This window comes from Sarcophilus harrisii, chromosome 2 (assembly GCF_902635505.1).
Source record: "Sarcophilus harrisii chromosome 2, mSarHar1.11, whole genome shotgun sequence".
Classification (NCBI taxonomy): Eukaryota; Metazoa; Chordata; class Mammalia; order Dasyuromorphia; family Dasyuridae; genus Sarcophilus; species Sarcophilus harrisii.
Genome location: NC_045427.1, coordinates 217,757,688 through 217,779,753, shown reverse-complemented (window position 1 = coordinate 217,779,753; position 22,066 = coordinate 217,757,688). Strand labels below are relative to the sequence as shown.

General features: G+C 38.5%; 1 protein-coding gene across 3 annotated transcripts in view; it reads right to left on the bottom strand.

Moving 5' to 3' along the window:
* Positions 1-22,066, bottom strand: part of LOC100931196 (bifunctional epoxide hydrolase 2) — a 102,106-nt gene that overhangs the window by 61,651 nt on the left and 18,389 nt on the right. Inside the window, exons 1-5 of one of the 3 annotated variants that reach the window (XM_031951458.1) lie at positions 5,839-5,859; positions 4,234-4,244; positions 2,336-2,421; positions 2,025-2,184; positions 752-942 (exon numbers count right to left, since the gene is read on the bottom strand). In XM_031951458.1, the coding sequence (XP_031807318.1) occupies positions 752-942; positions 2,025-2,184; positions 2,336-2,362 (378 nt within the window). In that variant the 5' untranslated portion in view covers positions 2,363-2,421; positions 4,234-4,244; positions 5,839-5,859. Of the gene's footprint in view, positions 1-751; positions 943-2,024; positions 2,185-2,335; positions 2,422-4,233; positions 4,245-5,838; positions 5,860-8,423; positions 8,679-22,066 lie in introns of those variants that run through there. The other 2 variants (XM_031951459.1, XM_031951460.1) reach the window with 2 other exon arrangements.

The window sequence follows — 22,066 nt, the reverse complement described above, 5'->3', positions numbered from 1 at the left end:
GAAATTATCCTGTTGGTCATTTCTTACAGAACAGTAATATTCCATAATATTCATATACCACAATTTATTCAGCCATTCTCCAACTGATGGACATCCATTCAGTTTCCAGTTTCTAGCCACTACAAAAAGGGCTGCCACAAACATTCATGCACATACAGGTCCCTTTCCCTTCTTTATAATCTCTTTGGGATATAAGCCCAGTAGTAACACTGCTGGATCAAAGGGTATATGCACAGTTTGATAACTTTTTGAGCATAGTTCCAAACTACTCTCCAAAATGGTTGGATTCGTTCACAACTCCACCAACAATGCAGGAATGATTTATATTCTTACAAATTTGAGTCAGTTCTCTAAATATTTTAGAAATGAGACCTTTATCAGAAACATTGGCTATAAAAAAAGTTTGCCCAGCTTTCTTCTTCTCTTCTAATCTTAGCTGCATCAGCTTTGTACCAACACTAATTAATTTAATTAATTTAATTTAATTAAAGAAAAAACATCAAAATAATCAATCTTCCATTTCATAATAATTTTCTAGTTCTTCTTTAGGTATAAATTTCTCCCATCTTCACAGATTTGAAAGGGAGACTCTGATGTTTTTTATTTTTGCTATCTTTGTCAAACTGACATGATCTCAACTCCATTTTTCTTTTTTTTTTTTAGAAGATAATGCAAAATGTTTAAAATTTATTAAATTATTACTCACTTTTCTCCTCAAATTAAGATTTGTAATAGGGAAATTTCAACTTACCTCATGTGGTGCCACCTTCAATGCCTCCAGAGCATACTTATAAATCTCTGGGTCTGGTTTGGCCATTCCAATTCGACATGATTCTATCATAAAGTCAAAGTGTTTGCCTAGAGAACACACCAACTTGGCAATAGTGTCTCTCTGAGGGCTATCATCCAACCAGCTGTTGGTAAGGATGCAGGTTTTATACCCTAAGAAGAAAACAATGTATACACAAGAAATGATTGCCAGCAGTGCCTTTCTTTGAAAGATCAAAACCACCTATAGGAATGCCATCTGATTCACAAGAAAAGAACCAAATTGAGGTGCATTGGAATAGGAAATAAAGCCTTCTCTCTACCACAATTTCCTTTCTGTGATTCTTTTTCTAGATCATCAGTTCTCAGAACTACAGTCTAGGTATGAAGATGGACTCAGGATAATCTAGAATCCTTTTCCCTGGTCTCCTTCTAAATCACAGGTAAGAAAATCTCTTCATTATGTGTTTAAGCATTGTATTCTACCATAACCACCAGGTGCCAAACTTCTTTATAACACTAGTTTGGGATTTAAGGACTGCTTCTCTGATTTTATATCCAGGGAAACTGAAACAAAAGTATATTATTTCCTTGGCCATAGGTATCCAAAGCCAATCATTTCTTGAAGTGAAAGGAAAACAAGAAATGCAATTATTTCTATATTTTGAGTGAGAAAATGAGAAAGTAGGATAGTCTAGTCTTTGCTTGTTTCCTAAAAGATAGTGGTGTGGTTACAAACTTATACATATCTATGTGTATGAGTATTCTACCTTACTCCATCCCAAATCAAATCAAATCAAATCAGGTCTCACAACTCACAAATTAATCATTCTTTTTCTAAAACAGAAATCTGAAAGACGAAATTCCAAGTTTATATAGTAGATCAAATGGTTAAATCTTGAATCAGGAAGACTGAGTTCAGATCCTATTTCTGATACTGACATTTATTAGTATGTGACCAAATCATTCAATGTGTCTGAACTTTGGAAAATTCTAGGACATTCTATCTGGTTATGATATGCATATGTACAAAGAATTGCTACATAGATGAAATCATCAATTTTAGGCATTTCAATGTTATTATTTTCTGTATTTATTTTTTGTTGAGGCTTAGTGTGGTCTACAATCTGATTCTTGAGCTTCCTCAAGTCTTTGATTTATGATATCATGGAGCATTTTGTTTCATTTTGGACTAAATGTCTCTAAATATTTACGAGTGACCTTCAGAGAGAAAGTGTAAAGCAACTGGATCTTACCCTTATTTCTCAAAGTGATAGCAGCCTGAAGCATAGGATAATTGATCTTTCCTTTTGAAATCACCTCTTCAAAGATTTTCTGGATAGAAAATTGCTTTGGGAGGCAGAAACCAGATGCTGCAGAAAGCTTCCTACAATCTTCTTCCATGAGAGGAACCCACTACAAAAATAAATAGATAAAGTCAATGCTGGAGAAAAAACAGGTACACTAATATACTGGTTTGTCTAACCATTGTGAAATACAACTCAACTATTCCTATTCTTTGATCCAGCAATCCCACTAGGAGGTATCTATCCCAGGGAAGTCTTACCTGTAAAAATGTGATCTCTCCTCTCATGAGGCACAGGTAGGGATTTTCAGGGCCTCCTTGAGCAATTACTTTGTTTAAAAATCCCCTACAAGTTTCAAGCAAAGAAACAAAAATAAAAAAATAAATGAATAATACTCCAAGTCTGAATGGACCCATTACAAATATGTTATACAATCTCAACTGGGCTCTCCCTGCTGCTGAGCAACTTCCTTAATTAATTTATTAAACAACTCCCTCCAGAAGCCCCTTCAAGCTTTTCCATTCCTCCTTAAAACTCCAATGTCTTTCTCTCTAACTTGACCTTCTCAAATAAATATGTTGCCTGATATTTAGTGGAAGAATTGAGGCCATTCATCAAGAGATCTCTCCTCTACCCTTCTCTTTATCTCACACCATCCAGATGCCTTCTACTGTTATTTCCTGCCCACCTGATAAGATTGAGCTTCTCCTTGCAAAAAGTCAATCTTTCTATCTGCACAAATAATTCCACTCCATCCTCTCAACTCCAGTAGATTGTTCCCTCTTTCATCATGCTTGTATCACTTATGTTCAATTTCTCATTGTCTACTGGCAGTTTCCCTACTGCCTACAATCATGTCTATATCTCTGCCATATTCAAAAACTTCTCCCTTGATTTTTCCATCCCCAGGCTCTTCCCATATCTTTTCTACCTTTTGGGGGAAAACATAATAAATAACAGGTGCCTTCACATCTCACTGTAGCCTCTTCTTTATCCTTGACTCTCTGTCTTCTAATATTCCATATCTCTCCTGCTCTCATAACTTCCTTCCTGGTCCTTTACAATAATGAGTTTCTTAATTGGTCGCCTGGACACCAGTGTCTCTTCTCTCCTATTTGTCTTTTTCATAGCTGCCAAAGTGATTTTCCTAAAGCATAGGTTTGACCTTGTCAACACCCCCAACCTCTTCTTTCTGCCCTGACTCAGCTCAATATACTCCAAACTCTATTACCTTTAGCATGAAATACAAATTCTTTTATTTAACGCCTCAAACCCAACCTAACCGTCTAGCATACATTACTCCCCTTGATGCACCCAACTGGATTTCTTGCTGATACTCACCAATGACTCACCAGGTTCTCCCAGATACCCAGAATGCACTCACTCCTCATTTTCATCTTTTTAAAGATTGTTTCCTTTAAATCCTGCTCAAATATGACTTGCTACAAGAAGTCTTTCCTGATTCCCCAACTTTTAAGTTTCTTTCCAATGAATTATCTTGTATTTATTTGATACATCTTTTGTATATAGAGCAATTATAAGTGTACATACTATCTCTCCAAAAAGAATATGAGTTCTTTGATGGCAAGGACTGTTTCATTCTTATTTTTATATTCATAACTCCTATATAGTATAGTATAATTCTTGGCAGATAGTAAGTGTTGAATTAATGTCTGTTGTGACTGATCAAGGTAAGATTGACAAAAATCTCATTTTTCTAGCCTACTCTTTCTTTAAGAGGCTATCTTTTCCCCAGTTAGGTCCCCTTTTCCTACCTGCTTCATCTGTCTTCTCTCTAGATCCTCTCCTTCTCTGGAAAGTTTCCTACCTGAAGCATTCCAAGTTCGAAATTTCCAGTTTTCTAGATGTCTGGAAGTTACCTTTCTGTGGTGTCTATAGCAGGCATTCAGTCACCCCTCAATAGTCAGCAGTCGAGGCCAAGGAAAGATCCCTTCCCATTTTGCATGGGAAATGCTAGTATTAATCGTACTGTGAGGAAAACTAATAGGCTATCCTAGTTTGGAACTGTTAGCACTCCCTGAGCTGTCTGTTGCCATCTTGAGTATCTCCAATTAAACCCATTGGTTTCTCTCTCAGGCCTTTCCTTATTTTAAAATGACAAATTAAAGGGCCTATGGTTTGCAGTATTAACCAGCTCATTTGATGCTTCTAAAGGCCCCTGACAAGGCTCCCACTCTCTCCAATGCTGTCAGTCTGTTACTGTGGTAACTGCCACATCAGCAGCTAGAACCCCCAGTGATATCCCCAAGAACACCTATTATGTCTAACTTCGCTCCTGGGCAGCATACAATTAATAAGTTCAAGATCGTGAACAATTCACCTTGGGGGTGACTGAGCATCAAATTATGGCAGATCTATAATCTTAAACCAAGCCAGAAACTCCCTTGGTTACAAAAGTAATTGATGAGTTAGAGCAATGATGGAAACACAAGTTAAAGTACAAGTCCGCTGTATGTGCAAAAATGTTGGTGGCAGCCCTCTTTGTAGTGGCCAGAAACCAGAAACTGAGTGGATGCCCATCAATTGGAAAATGACTGAATAAATTGTAGTATATGAATGTTATGGAATATTATTGTTCTGTAAGAAATGATCAGCAGGATGATTTCAGAAAGGCCTGGAGAGACTTACACAAACTGATGCTGAGTAAAATGAGCAGGACCAGGAGATCATTATATACTTCTTCTTTTTTTTTTTTTTTTTTTTAATTTTTATTTTTTTAATTTTTATTTTTTTTTTCTCTTTTTTTTTTTTTTATTTAATAGCCTTTTATTTACAGGATATATACATGGGTAACTTTACAGCATTAACAATTGCCAAACCTCTTGTTCCAATTTTTCACCTCTTACCCCCCCCACCCCCTCCCCTAAATGGCAGGATGACCAGTAGATGTTAAATATATTAAAATATAACTTAGATACACAATAAGTATACATGACCAAAACATTATTTTGCTGTACAAAAAGAATCAGACTCTGAATTATTGTACAATTAGCTTGTGAAGGAAATCAAAGATGCAGGTGTGCATAAATATAGGGATTGGGAATTCAATGTAATGGTTTTTAGTCATCTCCCAGAGTTCTTTTTCTGGGTATAGCTAGTTCAGTTCATTACTGCTCCATTAGAAATGATTTGGTTGAGAGATCATTATATACTTCAACAACAATACTATATGATGATCAATTCTGATGGATGTGGCCCTCTTCAACAATGAGATGAACCAAATCAGTTCCAATAGAGCAGTAATGTATTGAATCAGCTACACCTAGCGAAAGAACTCTGGGAGATGATTATGAACCACTACATAGAATTCCCAATCCCTCTATTTTTGTCCACCTGGATTTTTTATTTCCTTCACAGGTTAATTGTACACTATTTCAAAGTCCGACTCTTTTTGCACAGTAAAATAACTGTATGGACATGTATACACATATTGTATTTAACTTATACTTTAACATATTTAATATGTATTGGTCAACCTGCCATTTGGGGGAAGAGGTGGGGAGAAGGAGGGGAAAAGTTGGAACAAAAGGTTTTGTAATAGTCAATACTGAAAAATTACCCATGAATATAACTTGTAAATAAAAAACTATTTAAAAAAGTACAAGTCCGTAAAGTACATGGTGAATATATGATTATAGCTCCAATGAAGTACAGATTACTACAAAGCTCCCTGGTCTTGCAGCACATATAAAGGAGGATGAACACAATGGAGAAGAAACTGAAAACTGTCCTCATAGGAAACTGGAGGAAGGAAGTAGGAATGATAACCTGGAGAATAGAAGGTTGGGGGGAGGGGTAGAGTGGTGAGACATGTTCATAATTGCCATCCTTGGGTCTCTGAAGGACTGTCATATGCAAGAGGCAATAGAAATTTTTTTTTCTATTCTCAGTAGCTAAGAGTGCCAGGCCTGGAATCAAAAAGACTCATTTTCCTGAGTTCAAATCTGCCCTTAGATACTTATTAGCTGGGTGACCCTGGGCAAATCATATAACCCTGTTTGCCTCCGTATCCTCACCTGTCAAATGAGCTCAAGAAAGAATCACTCCAGGACCCTTGTCAAAACAACCACAAATAGGGTCTTAGAGAGTCAAGAACAACTGAAAAATGACAACACCCTGAGCAGAATTCCATTTAAGGAATGGAAGCCACCATCTCTTTATTTCTGACCCAGATGTTGTACTTTATATTTACTCATACCCATGAGGTATCTTCCTGCAAGATCACATCATCTCTGGCATGTATACCTCATCTGTACCCCTTATTTAGGGGTACATTTGTGGATAATGACTAGCACACTCATTTGGACTTCATCAAGCTCTAGTGTTGGATATATTGTACTTCCCACCTTCTCCCCTTTAGTGTCCTTTTAAATTATTGTCCCTCCATTAGACTATAAGCTTCTCAAGGTCAGGGACTATTGTTTGCCTCTTTGTAAAGTGGCCCTTAGCACAGGAACTTAGTAAATGATAGGAATAATAATAGGAACTTAATAAATGTTTATTAACTAAGTTAAGAAATTGCGGACCCAAAATTATACCCGAGTTTAAGTCTCACTGTGTAATTTACTAACCTTGGAGCTTTGGACCCATCATTTCACCTTTCTTAGTCACAATATACTCACTTGTAAAACAAAGGAATTGCATAGATTGGCAAAGGATAAATAAATAGTACAGCATGAATGTGATACAATATTATGATGTTGTAAGAAATAATGAATATTAAGAATTTGATATAAACTGATACACAATAAAGTTAAGTAATACACACCAAAACTACAATGGAAAGATCAACAACATCAAAACCAAATACTATTTAATAAGCGAGCTAGGCTTTTAAAAAGAGATATGAGAAGGTATTCCCTCCTATTTCTTTGCAGGGGTGAAAGTTTATGTGTGTAACACTATTTATGATGATAAATCTTTTTTTGATAACTTGCTTTTTGTTTTGCTGAACTTTTCCTTCTTTTTTGTCCTTTTTGGGAGAGTGAGAGTGCACAAACATTGATAAATACGTGCCTACTTTGTGCCTACATGTACCAGGCACTGTGTTATGCATTTTAGAAATATCTTATTTGCTAGAAGGGATAATAATAATAATGTTTAAATTTGCAAAGCACTTTACAAATATTATTTTATCTTCACATCAACCTTAGGAGTTTGGTGATATTATTCCCATTTTACAGGTGAAGAAATTGAGGCACATAGAAGTTAAAGGATTTGCCCAGGGTCACACAGTTACTAAGTATCTAAGACCAAACTTGAACTCAGATCTTCTTGATTGCAGGTCCTGTTCTCTATCTGCTGTACTATAGGGCTATCTCTTGTCAAAGAAAGATCAGTTGAAGGAACTAGGAATGAAATGGCTTACAGAGTGGGGCATGATAACAGCCTTCAATTTTTAAAAAGAATGTTCTATGAAATAGGAGTTCGATTTATTTAACAATGGGTAGAAGTTCCAATGAGTCAAGAAAATTTTCCTGCTATTCAAAAGTGGACAGGACTGCGGAGATGTGTGTTTCCCACTGTCTTGTATGATACACATACATAAAAATACTTTCATATATATACATATATATGTATATGATTATATGTTTACATATACATTTATATGTGTGTATACCCACATAGATGGGATACTGTCGCTAAATGTGTTGGGCTGGACTGCACTGAAGTTGCTTCCAATTTTCAAATTCCAGGATTTGGAAGCAGAAATTTACAAGTATTCCAACTCTTAGCCTTCACCCATCAGAGTGGCCTGAGCTTAGTACTTACTTTATAATCAGTAAGTCAATCAGCAAATATTTAGTAAGATCTTACCCTGTGCCGTGTTAAGCACACAAAGACAAAAGGTAAAATAGCTCCTCCTCTAAAGGAATTTACATTCTAACACGAGATATAATTTGTACAAAATAAATACACCTTAAGGGGAGGAGAGCATTAGAAGCTGGGGGCAGGGGGAATGGCAGCTGCGATGTGGGAAATATAGTAAAATCAGTTTGTTTTTGTTTATGGAGGAGTTTACATTCCCAGTCCTTAATCTAAAACAAAGAGGAGTGTGCATTTTAAAATCTCGCTTTAAAAAAAAAAAAAACTCCCAAACTCTTTGGAATATAATTTAGCTTAAAGGTGGGTGTGTACAGGTTTGTGTGTTTCGGGGGCGGGACCTTTAAGACACACGATTGTCACCCCTCTGACTATTTGGGCAAGGGGTAAGAAGAAGTTCGAGGCAGCGGAGGGCAAGCATCCCAGACTCCATCCAGTGAGGTCTGATAGGCCTAGTTACCGCCCAATGCAAACAAGGGAGTGAGCGAGCCTCCCGCTCCCTACCTGGGCAGGGCCAAGGCTTCTTCGGTCTGGTTGAAGATGACGTTCGGGGAGGGACGCACCAGCACTCCGCCGAGGTCGAACAGAGCCGCGCGCAACCCCATGGCTGCCGCTACTCCGAGTCCGAGCTCCAGTGATGAGGCCGGCTCCAGGGTTCCTCGCTTGTTGCTCTGCTCCCAGCCCCGCCCAGTCCACTTTTACTAGAATCTTTGCCCCAGCTCCGCCCCCCGGAGCTCAGCCATGTAGGCGAGGCCGGCTGGCTCTTTCCCCTATTTTAAGAGGAAACTTTTTTTTCTCCCTCTGAAACTTCCAAATCCCCTATCCAGTGTCAACTGCTAAAGCTGGGATGAATCGCCCTTGTGAGCTTTCCTTTCCCGGCACAAGCTAGTTTACAAAAGCCTTTTATTTTTTGACTTTCGCCTTTGTTTCCAGGCCAGTAGGAGCTCTCAAGTTGGAGGGGATGGAAGTGCTCAGCCCCAGAGAGGACAAGAACTGAGCGCTGGGCCTGGAAATCCAGAATCCCAGCCAGTCCTCTGCCCCGGGGGGCTCTCTCCTACGGTCCGTAAAACCCACACATTTCTAGGAGTATTCCATAGGCTGGTGAACTGTTAAGAATGATCAGGTAGGAGGGCTGGGTTTGAAGTGAAGACTTGGCACCCTCAGCCCGTTAAATCTTACCCCTAAGTCTCAAAGCTGGCGAATGGGTCTGTGGTAGGTACCGCTGTAATGCAGCAGAAACAGAGGCAAGATAGAGATTAGAGAGTTATAATATTTTATTTGAAAGGGTGAGATCATGCTGGGAGCATGCTGCCCCCAGGGCTGATGTCCAAAGCATCCAGCCCCTAATGTGTGCTTCCCAGGAAGTATACATAACACACATGGCTCAGCTACTGGGGTAGACCGAGGCAGGGGCGGAGTCAGAGCGCTGAGATGGAGAAATGACTATCAATCCGGTTCTGACACAGTGGGGGAGGCACCGGACATTCCTGGTAAGTTGGGATGGATAGGGAGAAGCACCAGACATTCTGCTGATGTCTGAGATAGAAGGGCTTTTTCCTTATCTGGATCATCATGATTAGGAGGGATGGGTAGTGTTGCAGGATTGAGCGGAACAATTTGGAACTGAGGCAGAACAATTAGGAACTGAGGCAGAACAATTCAGGGAAACCGAGGCAGGACAATTTAGGGAAACTGAGTTAGGACAATAAAAGGGAACTGTGGCACAGAACGAATCTGTGATTTCGTTGTGATGTAATGCAGGAGAAACTGAGGCAAGATAGAGTTTAGAGAGTTTTTAATATTTGATTTATTGGAGAGCTTAATAGATTGACTGGATCGGACTCTCATGCATTGAATGTGAGACTTCAAGGCTTTTTTATAGGAATCCAGTGAGAAGAGAAACAAAGGCTTCTGCCGAAATTTTCAGGGATGGACCATAAATTTGATTCTGACAGGTTGGGGGTGAGAACTATAAATTCTTACTAACTGGAGGTAAGGAAGTATCTAGCTACAGACAAGATGTCTGAAGAAATAGAGATAAAGATGACGATTAGGTATCTGAGATAGAACATCTGGAGTCTTATCTTTTGGAATGTTTAGAGTGACTAGAATAGCCCTAATGGGCAGAACTAAAATTGCACACTAACTCAGGAAAATTGAGATATTATAATTCATGGAAACTAATGCAAGGAAACTGAGATAGAACAGTTCAAGGAGACTGTGGCATAACAGTAATAGGAAGTTCCTTGGGGAGCAAAGTCTCTAACAATGTGAATCAGTTCCTTCTTTGCAATTTACTTAAATGCAATTAAGTGCAATTCTCTGAACTTAATCAATCCATTTTTCAGTTGTGTCTGACTCTTTTCTTGGCAAAGATTCTGGAGTGGTTTGCTGTTCCTTTTCCATCTCATTTTACAGATGAGGAAACTGAGGCAAACAGGGTTAAGTGACTTGTCTAGGGTCACACAGATTTTTGGAGCAAAATTTGAATTTAGGATGATGAAACTTTCAAACTCTCTCTACCAACTTCTGAAGTTTAGAATTTGTAGAGAGCTGCTTAGATCTCTGAGAAGTTCAGTGAATGTATTGTTGAGGAGTGAGGATACCCTAACAGCAATGGGGTCCCTAGGCCAGTGTTGCAGGTTTCACGAAAGGATTCACAGTCCCAGCCTGCAAGTGAGGTTTTTGGAAAAATGGGTTTATTCTCACTGAGAAACTCCTCTCAGTGGACTCCTTCCTGATTAGGAAGATAGAGAAGTTTGGAATAGTCTTAATTTTTATTTACCCTTCTATGGTCTGGGGCTAGGAAGCAATTAGGGGCTAATTAATGTAATGGGCTGAGGTTTGAGCTGATGCACTGAGGTCCCAAGTACATGAGGCTAGATAGTAATTGGGCTATACTTTATTAATATACATGATTGGATAAAGAATGGTCCCTGCCCACTCTCAGTGCAAGTCCTGATGTGTTGTATAGGAAATGACGATTTTGGTGGGTGGAGGCAGAGAGAGAGGGAGGAAGACAAGCTGGGAGAGATTGGGCTGGGTTCGAGACTCCAAGCTGCTGGTTGTGTGGCTGCTGGTCAAGCTACCTTCTTGACTCAGCTGCACACATTGCTATCGCCGATTCTCTTCCACCTCCGATCCTTCTTCACTGAGAATAAAGACTGACGATTTTCCCCTAACCTGAATTCCTGTCTCGTGCTGATCTTAAAATACACGATCTTCACATGTGGCGCCCAACGTGGGTTCGCTTTATTAGAGGCTGCAAATTTTATTTGGGCTGTGGCAATTCTTTGTACCACACCTACTGAATAGGCCGAATCAGATATTATATTTATGTCTCCTGGATAATAAGTAAGAGCTAGAATGATCACGTACAATTCATTCTGCTGAGTGGACTGAAAAGGAGTTCTGACTACTCTCTTTATAGTTAGATCATGAGAGTACACAGCACAAATATTATGTTTGGATGCATCCGTGAAGATTGTTGGTCCTTGAAGAGGAACTTTAGAAACTTTTTCTTCAAGAGTCCATCGCCAATTATGTAATAGTCTAGTTATCTTTAATGGAGACCCATGTAAAAAATTTGGAGCCATGGCTAATAAAATTTGCCACTCTGGGATGGTCTCACAACACACATTAATTTGTGTATTGGTATAAAAGGTGTATATCTTATCAGGTCTTGTCCCAGATAATTGTACTGCTCGCTTAGTGGCCTTTAATAAAATTCTAGCCACAAGCACTGGGTAGGGTGTAAGGCTTTGTTCTGGTTGTGCCGGGAGGTTCACCCACTCTATCACACTGTGTCCTTGATGAAGGACTGCTGTGGGTGCCTCTTGTGTGGCAAAAACTGATATCTCCAAGGGTTTTTGAGTGACTCTTTCAACCACATTGGATAAAGCCAGTTCAACTTCTCTCAAAGCCTTCTTTTGTAAGCTGGCGTGGTGAATTTAAAGCACTGTCTCCCCTTAAAATGTCATATAACGGTTGTAACTGATAGGTAGTCAAGCCTAACACTGGTCGCATCCATTGGATATCTCCTATCAATTTCTGAAAATCATTCAATGTGTTTAGCTTTTCTGTTCTTAAGGACAGTTTTTGAACTGTAAGCACCTTAGGGTATACTTCATATCCTAAATATTGAAAAGGAGCATGTCTTTGAATTTTTTCTGGTGCTATGTATAATTTGTAATTCCTTAGTGTTTCTATGGTCTTTTGTAGACATGCCTCTAACATTTGTTCCTCAGGTGCACATCCCAAAATGTCATCCATGTAATGTAATAGCATAACTTTTGGGAATGCTTTTCTTACTGGAGCAAGAGCAGCAGCAACATACATTTGACACATAGTAGGGCTGTTTTTCATTCCCTGTGGCAAAACTGTCCATTCATATCTTTTATAAGGCTCAGCTAAGTTAACGCTGGGCACTGAAAAGGCAAATCTTTTCATATCCTCCTTATCCAGAGGGATAGAATAGAAACAATCCTTAATATCTATGACCCAAAGAGGCCATTCTCTAGGCAACTGAGTAGGAGATGGAAGTCCAGGCTGAAGAGTTCCCATAGTTTCCATCTGTTCATTCACTTTTCTTAAATCCGTTAACATCCTCCATTTTCCAGATTTCTTTTTCACAACAAACACTGGGGAATTCCAAGGACTTAGAGAAGGTTTTAAGTGTCCTTGGTCAAGCTGCTCCTGTACTATATCTAATAAGGCCTGAATTTTATCTTTACTTAAGGGCCACTGCTCTATCCACACTGGTGTATCAGTTTTCCATTGGATAGGAACAGGTGAAAGTGTTGGCAGGCCTTCAACAGCAGCCCTGCTTAAAAAACCGAAGTACTCATTTTTAACCCTAATTGCTGTAAAACGTCTCTTCCCCACAGATTGATGGGGATTTTTCAACTATAAAAGGAGTAAAAACTCCTGTTTTGCCTTCAAAAGTCCATCTCATAGGGGCAGCACTAACTTCAGCTGCTATTGATCCTCCTACACCAGACATGTAGGTGTCTGCTTTAATCTTTGGCCAGTGACTGGGCCAGCTGGCACCTCTAATGACCGTCCGATCTGCACCAGTGTCTACCAATCCTTCCAATGGAAGGCCATTTATATAGATTGTGAGCATAGGTCGGTACAGTTGTTACAGTACAGGTACGGTCCAGTAAATTGCTGGATTTTGTGATCTGGAATCAGAATCTGGGTGACTATCACCAGGCTGCTTATTAAGATTCTGTATGAGTAAACCTGATGCTACTATTTCTCCTGGGTGATAAGTCACACATTGTCTGCCTGTATTGGTGACTGGGATATTATCTACACATTCCCCAGTTTCCCACATCAGTATGTGGATGGACACTGTTTTATACGTACTCTCAGGAGGTAAAATGGTCAAGCCTACTGTGCCTGGAGGCAAGGGATCCATAGGCTGGAGAGGAACAGATTTCACCTCTCCAGGGGTATCTCAGTTGTCTCAGCTGCATACAACTCTATTCTCCCTAATTGTAATCCCTTTCTTCCATCAGGTTGCTTCCTGGCTGATTGATTGTGTAATCCCTTTCTGCCATCATATGGCTTCCTGGCTGATTGGTCATATTGGGGTATTGGCCGTCTAGGCACTCTCTGGGTGCACCATTGGCTGCCATCATGCCCCAAGTGTTTTTTGCCTGGGGCCCTGGGGCTGGGCCCCTCATCCCGTTTCCCTGAACCTGTCTACATTCTGAGGCCCAATGGAAGCCTCTGTTGCATTTTGGACATGGGATACTGGGTCTTGTTCTCCCACCCTGTTTTCTCATTCTGCCTCTATACCAACATTGAGCTTTCAGATGCCCTACTTTACCACACTGAAAGCATTGACATGTCTCTCTAGAAGTCCCTTGCTGGAAGGGACCCTGTCTACCCATGTTGGGATCTTGGGAAGTCTGCATCATAGTCTGGCTATAAAGGCATTTGTGCCCACTGTGGCTAGCGCTTATGAACTCCTCTAAAGGAGCATCCTTAGGCAGTCCTAGAATAATCCTTCTGCACACCTCATTAGCATTTTCCTTAGCAAGTTGCCTTATTAAAACATCTGTTGTTGGATTTTCCCCATTAGTTCTTGTGATAGCAGTCTGCAAACGTCCCACAAAGTCAGCAAAGGGCTCATCTGGCCCTTGCATTATTTTTGTGAAGGCCTCACCTTTATCATTTTTATTGTGAATCGAATCCCACGCTTTGATAGCATTTGCAGCAATTTGCTCATATGCTGCTACTGAATAATTAACCTGTGCTGTGACATCTGCATATGGACCTATACCTTGTAGTAGGTCATAGGTGATCGCAGTATGAACAGCATTTTGACTATTTTGTTGGGCTTGTAACCTACAGAGCTCACTATATTCAGAAAGCCACATGTAATTTTGTCCAGGTTCTAGGCATACCCTTGCTATAGATTTCCAGTCATCAGGAGTCAAGACTTCGAAAGCCAAATTCTGTAACAGCACCTTAACATAAGCTGATGTAGCCCCATAATTAGTGCAGGCCTTTTTAAGATCTTTAATGATTTCTACGTTAAAAGGAGTATATCTTCCACTTTGTTGACCTGAGGCATTAGACTGGGAAATTACAGGAAACATAAGTGGTTGAAGCTCCCGGATGTCCACACCCTTTTCTTTGGCCTTCATTAAGCCCTCTTGAAGCCTGCTCAAGATTGGTCCCCTCACTGCCCCCCCCCACTGCCCCTCCTCCCTCCATCCCTGAGGGTGGAGTTGGTGGAGGAGAGTCAATCACTTGCTCCTGGGGTGGGGCTGAAGCCGTCTCCTGAGGGGAAAGGTCACCACACCCTTGCTCACTTAAGTCTCCATGCCCTGTGGGGATATGGTCATTAATCTCTTCATTGTCTTCTTCCTTAATATCATGGCTAATTTGAGGAGGAGTGGAAGGAGCCAAGGGTTTTTTCTTTCTTCTAGGGATTCTCAGTGCTAACTGAAATACATTGTATAAATAAAATGCCTCCATGGAAATTGAATGAGGACCATATTCTCTGAAATGTATGAACATCTCTTGTCCAACCCGGGACCAGTTATCTCGAGAGATCTGCTCCTCCTCTCGATCCAAGGGGAGATGCAGTTTAATATACCCACAAATCTCGCTATCTGTTCCCAAGTTATAAGTAACCCATGTATTTCTGTCAGCTTAATCATGCTTTCCATAGCACCACTCTTGGGTGGGGTTGGGGAACAGCTTGACCAAGGACACTTAAAACCTTCTCTAAGTCCTTGGAATTCCCCAGTGTTTGTTGTGAAAAAGAAATCTGGAAAATGGAGGATGTTAACTGATTTAAGAAAAGTGAATGAACAGATGGAAACTATGGGAACTCTTCAGCCTGGACTTCCATCTCCTACTCAGTTGCCTAGGAGATATTTTGATCTGCAGCCTCATGAGAAGCTTCCCTATATGCAGCCATAAAAACTCTAAAATTTTGGGGAGCCCCGTAATGGGCCACCAAATGTTGAGGGATAAGCATATCCTAACAGCAATGAGGTCCCCAGGCCAGTGTTGCAGGTTTTGTAAAAGAATTCGCAGTCCTACTCTGCAAGTCAGGTTTTTGGCAAAACAGATTTATTCTCACTGAGAAATTATTTCTCTCAGTGGGCTGCTTCCTGATTAGGAAGATAGTGAAATTTAGATACAGTTTTAATTTTTATTTAGCCTTCTATGGTTTGGGCCTAGGGAGCAATTAGGGGCTAATTAACAAATCGATAAGAGTGGTGATTGTTTCCCATACCAAAGTGATTCCCAGATCAATTGAAGGTGGGATTTTCCTGTGGGAACTAGGTAGTTTTCCCAGAGACTGGAGAATCAGAGTTTTTCTAATCCAGGTCCACCCTGCCCCCCAAAAGATCAGGAGAACACAGTTCTATTACATCAGTATTACAAGGGTCACACAGCTCATTTGCATCAGTAATGAAAGTCTCATCTGTGTATTCCTGACTTCCTTTCTGTCTTTCTGTTGTCTCTGGGGTAGATAAATGGGAGGGAGAAGGAGAGGAAGGAGGACTTAAGGTACAAAGATGAAAAAAATTTCCAGGTCTTTTTATTGAGGGAGCTTATGAACTACTGGGAGGTAACACATAATTAACAAATGAAATGCAAGGCAGATATAAACGAAAGAAGAATCTAGACTAAACACTGTAATGCCAGAGAAACTGAGGCAAGATAGATATTAGAGAGTTTTTAATATTTTATTTGAGAGGGAGAGATTGTGCTGGGGCAAAACAGGATCCATGTTGTCTCCAGGGCTGAATAAGTCTCAAAGTATCTAGTGAAGAATTCCAGGGATCTTTATAGGACTTCCATGATAAGGTAAAAAAGGCAGGAGGCAGAGAGCACCTTTTCAGGAACGACCATAAATTCTGTTCTGACAGATTGGGGGTAAGTATCATGAATTCTGATAACTTAGGACCTAGGAGCCAGGATGTCTGAAATAGAAGATATGCTTACTTATCTCTAAATAACCTATCTACAATTTATGGCTCTATGGAATGCTAATGGTCAAGGCTAGTTATCTCTGTCCTAATTTATATCAGTTCTAATGGTTAGGAAGGGTGGTTGCCACTGAGACAGAACAATTCAGGGAAACTGAAGTAAAACAATTTAAGGAAACTGAGGCAGAACAATCCAGAGAAACTGAGGCAGAACAATTGAAGAAAACTGTGGCGTAATAACACCTTTATTTATTTACTTTTTTAGGTTGGCTTTTGTGAAATTCCTGCTCATTTGTAGCCCAGTGAAATCTGTGCAAGTTACAATAACCTAATCTCCATACACTTAACAAAGTGATTTTCCTAAAGTATTTCCCGCTCTTGTTTGATGTCATGAATGAAATGCAAACTCCTGTTTACCATTGTTAAGTACATTTTAAGAAGGAAGTTTTTGTCCAAACTGGCATCATTTCCATAGCCAAAATGGCCTACTGGCTATTCCCCAGGGAAGAAGTCTTCCCTCCTTCCTTCACATTTTTGAATGACATTGAAAACTAACTCTCAACTTTTTGGAGAAGCATAACTTCATCAGAGTTTGAATTGTTTCCTTAAACAAAGGAAGCCAAATCTCTAGGGAGATACAGAGAAAGTGGATTATTGGGGGGGATGGAGTGTCAAAGTAGGAGGCCAAACAGTAAAGAAATTTATTAGCATGCTAAGGAATTTACTCCTGCTAAGAGCAAATTCAGATTCTTGGAGTATAAATTCGGTTTTTTATAAATTTTCAGATTCAGAGTATACAACTAATCAGCAGCATTCCATAGTAACTATGGATAGAAGAGTAAAACATTTCATAGGGAAGACAGGAGTGGAAAAAGGACACCAATCAAAAAAGAAAAGGGTATGTGTGCTAGGATTGCAGGTAGCAGGATTTATTATCAGAATAAGAAAGCATTCTCCACTCAAAGGCAAGAGACAAGGAGGAAGAGACCAAATATGATTAAAATTGTGGAAGCAGTCCTGATAGATGAAATGGCAAGTTCCCTAAACCAAGGACAGCAAGTAATGGATGCAATGAAGAGATCATCTGTTTTGCTGTGATCTTTTATAGGGATTAAGGACTTTTCTAATATTGGGCCACCAAGTGATTGGGCAATTCATCATTGTTAGTTCATTAAGATAACATGAAATGATTGTGGTTTCTATTTTGTCCCTGCATTCCTCACTGATATTTCTTGAATCATTAAATTTGGACTATTCTGTAGCTATGCTTGGGTTTTTTTTTTTTTTTTTTTTTTTTTTTTTTTTTTACTTATAACTTTTTTATTGACAGAACCCATGCCAATGTAATTTTTTACAACATTATCCCTTGCATTTATTTCTGTTCCGATTTTTCCCCTCCCTCCCTCCACTCCCTCCCCCAGGTTGCAAGCAGTTCTATACATGTTAAATAGTTCGCAGTATATCCTAGACACAATATATATGTGCAGAACTGAAAAGTTCTCTTGTTGCACAGGAAGAATTGGATTCAAAAGGTAAAAATAACCCGGGAAGGAAAACAAAAATGCAAACAGTTTACATTCATTTCCCAGTGTTCTTTCTTTGGGTGTAGCTGCTTCTGTCCATCATTGATTAATTGAAACTGAGTTAGATCTTCTCTTACAATATCGTTGTTGAAGTGTATATATATATATATATATATATATATATATATATATATATATATATAATGATCTCTTGGTTCTGCTCATTTCACTTAGCATCAGTTCATGTAAGTCTCTCCAAGCCTCTCTGTATTCATCCTGCTGGTCATTTCTTACAGAACAATAATATTCCATAGCATTCATATACCACAATTTACCCAACCATTCTCCAATTGATGGGCATCCATTCATTTTCCAGTTTCTAGCCACTACAAACAGGGCTGCCACAAATATTTTGGCACATACAGGTCCCTTTTCCTTCTTTAGTATCTCTTTGGGGTATAAGCCCAGAAGTAGCACTGCTGGATCAAAGGGTATGCACAGTTTGATAACTTTTTGGGCATAATTCCAGATTGCTCTCCAGAATGGTTGGATTCGCTCACAACTCCACCAGCAGTGCATCAGTGTCCCAGTTTTCCCTCATCCCCTCCAACATTCATGATTATATTTTCCTGTCATCTTAGCCAATCTGACAGGTGTGTAGTGGTATCTCAGAGTTCTCTTAATTTGCATTTCTCTGATTTGGAACACTCTTTCATATGAGTGGATGTGGCTCTGCTTGTAAAGTTTCCTCGTGTCTTCTGACAATTGCCTTAATAATCAGTATTTTAACTTAGTTATCAGGGATAGGGTATTGTTTTTAAAATTTCCATATTGCCTGTTATAGTAAGGCAGTTGATTGCACAACAAAATGAGAACTTTATTTCAATGAGTTTTATGAAAATAATGAACCAAAAACAATTCTATGTCACAGAAAATCCAAAACATCTCTTACAGACTAAATAACAAGCATCAATCACACTGCAATAAATTAGTGAAGGAATAAAGAAGGCAAGCTTGAACAAACCTGTTGGCAAAAATAGAGCACTATAATAAGTAAAAAATTAGTCTTTATCCATACTTCTGGAGCTATTGATTTAAATAATAATAAGTATTTGCCAAAAATATCCCCACTTAGAAATAGGGACATGGATTTCAAGGGTAGCATTTTTCTGTGGGGCATTATTATGGCTAATTTTACAAAGAAGTAGGATAAAGAGGCCCTAGATTTTAACTTCTGGTATTGTCTTAAATATGACTCTTGGATACCTTTCCAAAAGGTTCAGGACACCAAACGGAATAACAGATAATCAACATAATTATATAATAAGGAAAATAAAAAAGGAACCAGGCAGGTGTCTCAATGTCCATTTAGAAAGGATATATCTTGTTCCAAGGACATCTACATGGCACGGTGGGTAGAATGTGAAACCTCTTCAGTTCAAATCTAGCCTCAGACACTTACTAGCTGTATGACCCTGAGCAAGTCACTTAACTTCATTTACTTCAGTTTCCTCTTGTGTGAAATGAGCTGAAGAAAAAAAATGCAAACCACTTTGTCAAGAAAATCTCAAATAGGGTCACAAAGAGTCTGAAATGACTGAATGATAAAATATTTTTTTACACTGGTATTTATTTGGGAAAGTTGTTGGCTTCTGAGAAATACTTTTCCTTGTAATTCTGGATCAAAGGGGTCTGTCCCAGACCATAAGCCACAAATTGTACAGCTTGGTCCCTTTACATTGAGATGGGTCTTTGCATCTTGTTTATTGGGCAGAGATGTTTTTCCCAAAAGATTCACTTGCCAAGTTCCAAGTCATCTTTTACCCCTTTTCAATAATTCCCTAGGTAATGTTGCTCAAACCTGATAATGAAAAGATCAGGAATAATTAATTATTCTGACCCAGCCTAATCATAATGGCCTAACAATAATGATTTCACAAGATGAAAGTCTGATGGTATTAACTTCAAAGCATAAAAGCTAAAAGAAAGAACAATGGGTTTTGGTACTTGCAACTCATTTAAGTTTTGAGAGTTTCAATCATCCCATCCCATTTGTTCTTTTCTACCTCGTCCAAGCTCTGTACATGATATAGACAATGAAGTTTATGAATTAGCGTAAGATCTTCAAAAGATCCTTGGTACAGTGACATATGAAATGAATCCATTCATTATTTTATCATCAGAAAGGGACCTTAACTAGGATGTGATTTAGAAATTTCTTTAGAACTATTAGAGTAATTCAATATGTGTATGTTCTAGTCCAATATGAGAATGTATAGACAGTTACTAAAATATACTTGGTGGGACAAGACTACCAGCTCAAATAAATGAAATAAATTAAGGAAATTTCTCAAGGCAAAAGCAGAAAGGAATTTTATTATGATCTTAGGAGAAAGGCATTTCCCTCCCCACAAGAAGCTAGGCAAGGAGAGGGGAGGCTCAGTTAACAGACAAGAATTATGTTAGCCTGGGCAAACACTCCCTGTAGGCTGGATGTTTGCTCTGATTAGCCAGGACAAGTGACCTCACTTCTAAGCCATAAATGAAGAAAACTTTCAGCCCAACCACATCTTTAGGATTAATAAATTACCTTACATAAGAGTTTCAATGCCAAGGTGGCCCCAACTTAGTCTCACAAAGAAAAGGGCTGTGTGGTCCCACTCCTTGTAAACTACATGATTTGTAGAGAAAGAAACCTGGCTCTGGGGCACTGCGACCTTCGCTCAGTCTTTAGAACAATGTCTCCATCTTGTGAGACAGCTTTCTCAATTCACTTCATTCATATTCAAATCCTGTGTATGTGAACATTTGTATGAAATCTATCAGTGAATGTTCTTTTTTAGAAGTTAAATAATTTATCCAAGGACCCTAGAGTATTAGCTTTTAAACTTCTAATTCTATATATTCATTTATTTGGATTTTTCTAATGAAATACAGTAAAAGTTTGTGAAAGTTATGTATCTATAAGGAGTTTAAAAATTTTTTTTAATTTATTTTTAATTTATGGAATAATAGAAACATTTCTATAACATGGTATAATAAAAATAAAGATTGCACATGGAACTGCAAATCTATTTTGTACTACTTGCTGTTTTTAAAAAATATATAGATTAAAATTATCATATAAATGTCTTTTTCTCTTTCCCCACCTTCATCTGCTTGATGAAGCTCAGTTATCATGTTTACCTTTTCTAGTCCTGTTCTCTACTACCTCTGAAATCATTTTTTAAAATCTCTTACTGCTAAGCTTTGTTGATCATATAAAGAAATGCTAATAATTTATATGAGTTTATCCTTTATCTTGTAACTTTGATTAAGTTGTTAATCATTTCAGGTAATTTTTTTAGTAAACTGTCATATCTGTTTTCTCATTGCCTACTCTTAATTCCTTCAATTTCTTTTCATCTCTTGTTGCTAAAGTTAACATTTCTAGTACTGTATTAGAGAGTAGTGGTGTTAATGGGCATTCTTTCTTCAACACTGATCTTATAGGAAGCTTTCTAGCTTATCTCCATTATAGATAATGCTTGCTGGTGGTTTTAGAATGATACTGCTTATCATTTTAAGGAACTCTTCCTTGATTCCTATGTTCTCTAGTGTTTTTTTGTTTTTTGTTTTTTTTTTTTTAACAGGAATGGGGCTATAATTTGTCAAAATCTTTTTCAGCATCTATGGAGATAATCACATGATTTCTGTTGGTTTTCTTATTGATATGGTCAATTATGCTGTTGGCTTTTCCTAACATTGAATCAATCCTGCATTCCTGATATAAATCCTACCTGGTCACAATGTATAATCCTTTGCATATATTGCTGGAATCATCTTTGCTAGTATTTTTGTGTCAATATACATTAGGGAAATTGGTCTATAATTTTCTTTCACTGTTTTAACTCTTCTCAGTTTAAGTATCAGCACCAAATTTGTTTCATAAAAGAAGTTTGGTAAGGCTCACCTGTTTTTCCAAATAGTTTATATAGTATTGGGATTAATTATTCTTTAAATGTTTAGTATAATTCACAGCCCTGGAAATTTTTTCCCTAGGGAGTTCATTAATAGCTTGTTCAATTTCTTTTTCTGAGATAGGCTTATTTGGGGTATTTATTTTTTGATCTGTTAACATGGTAATTTATAGATTCACTTAGTTTGTCTGATTTATTGGCAT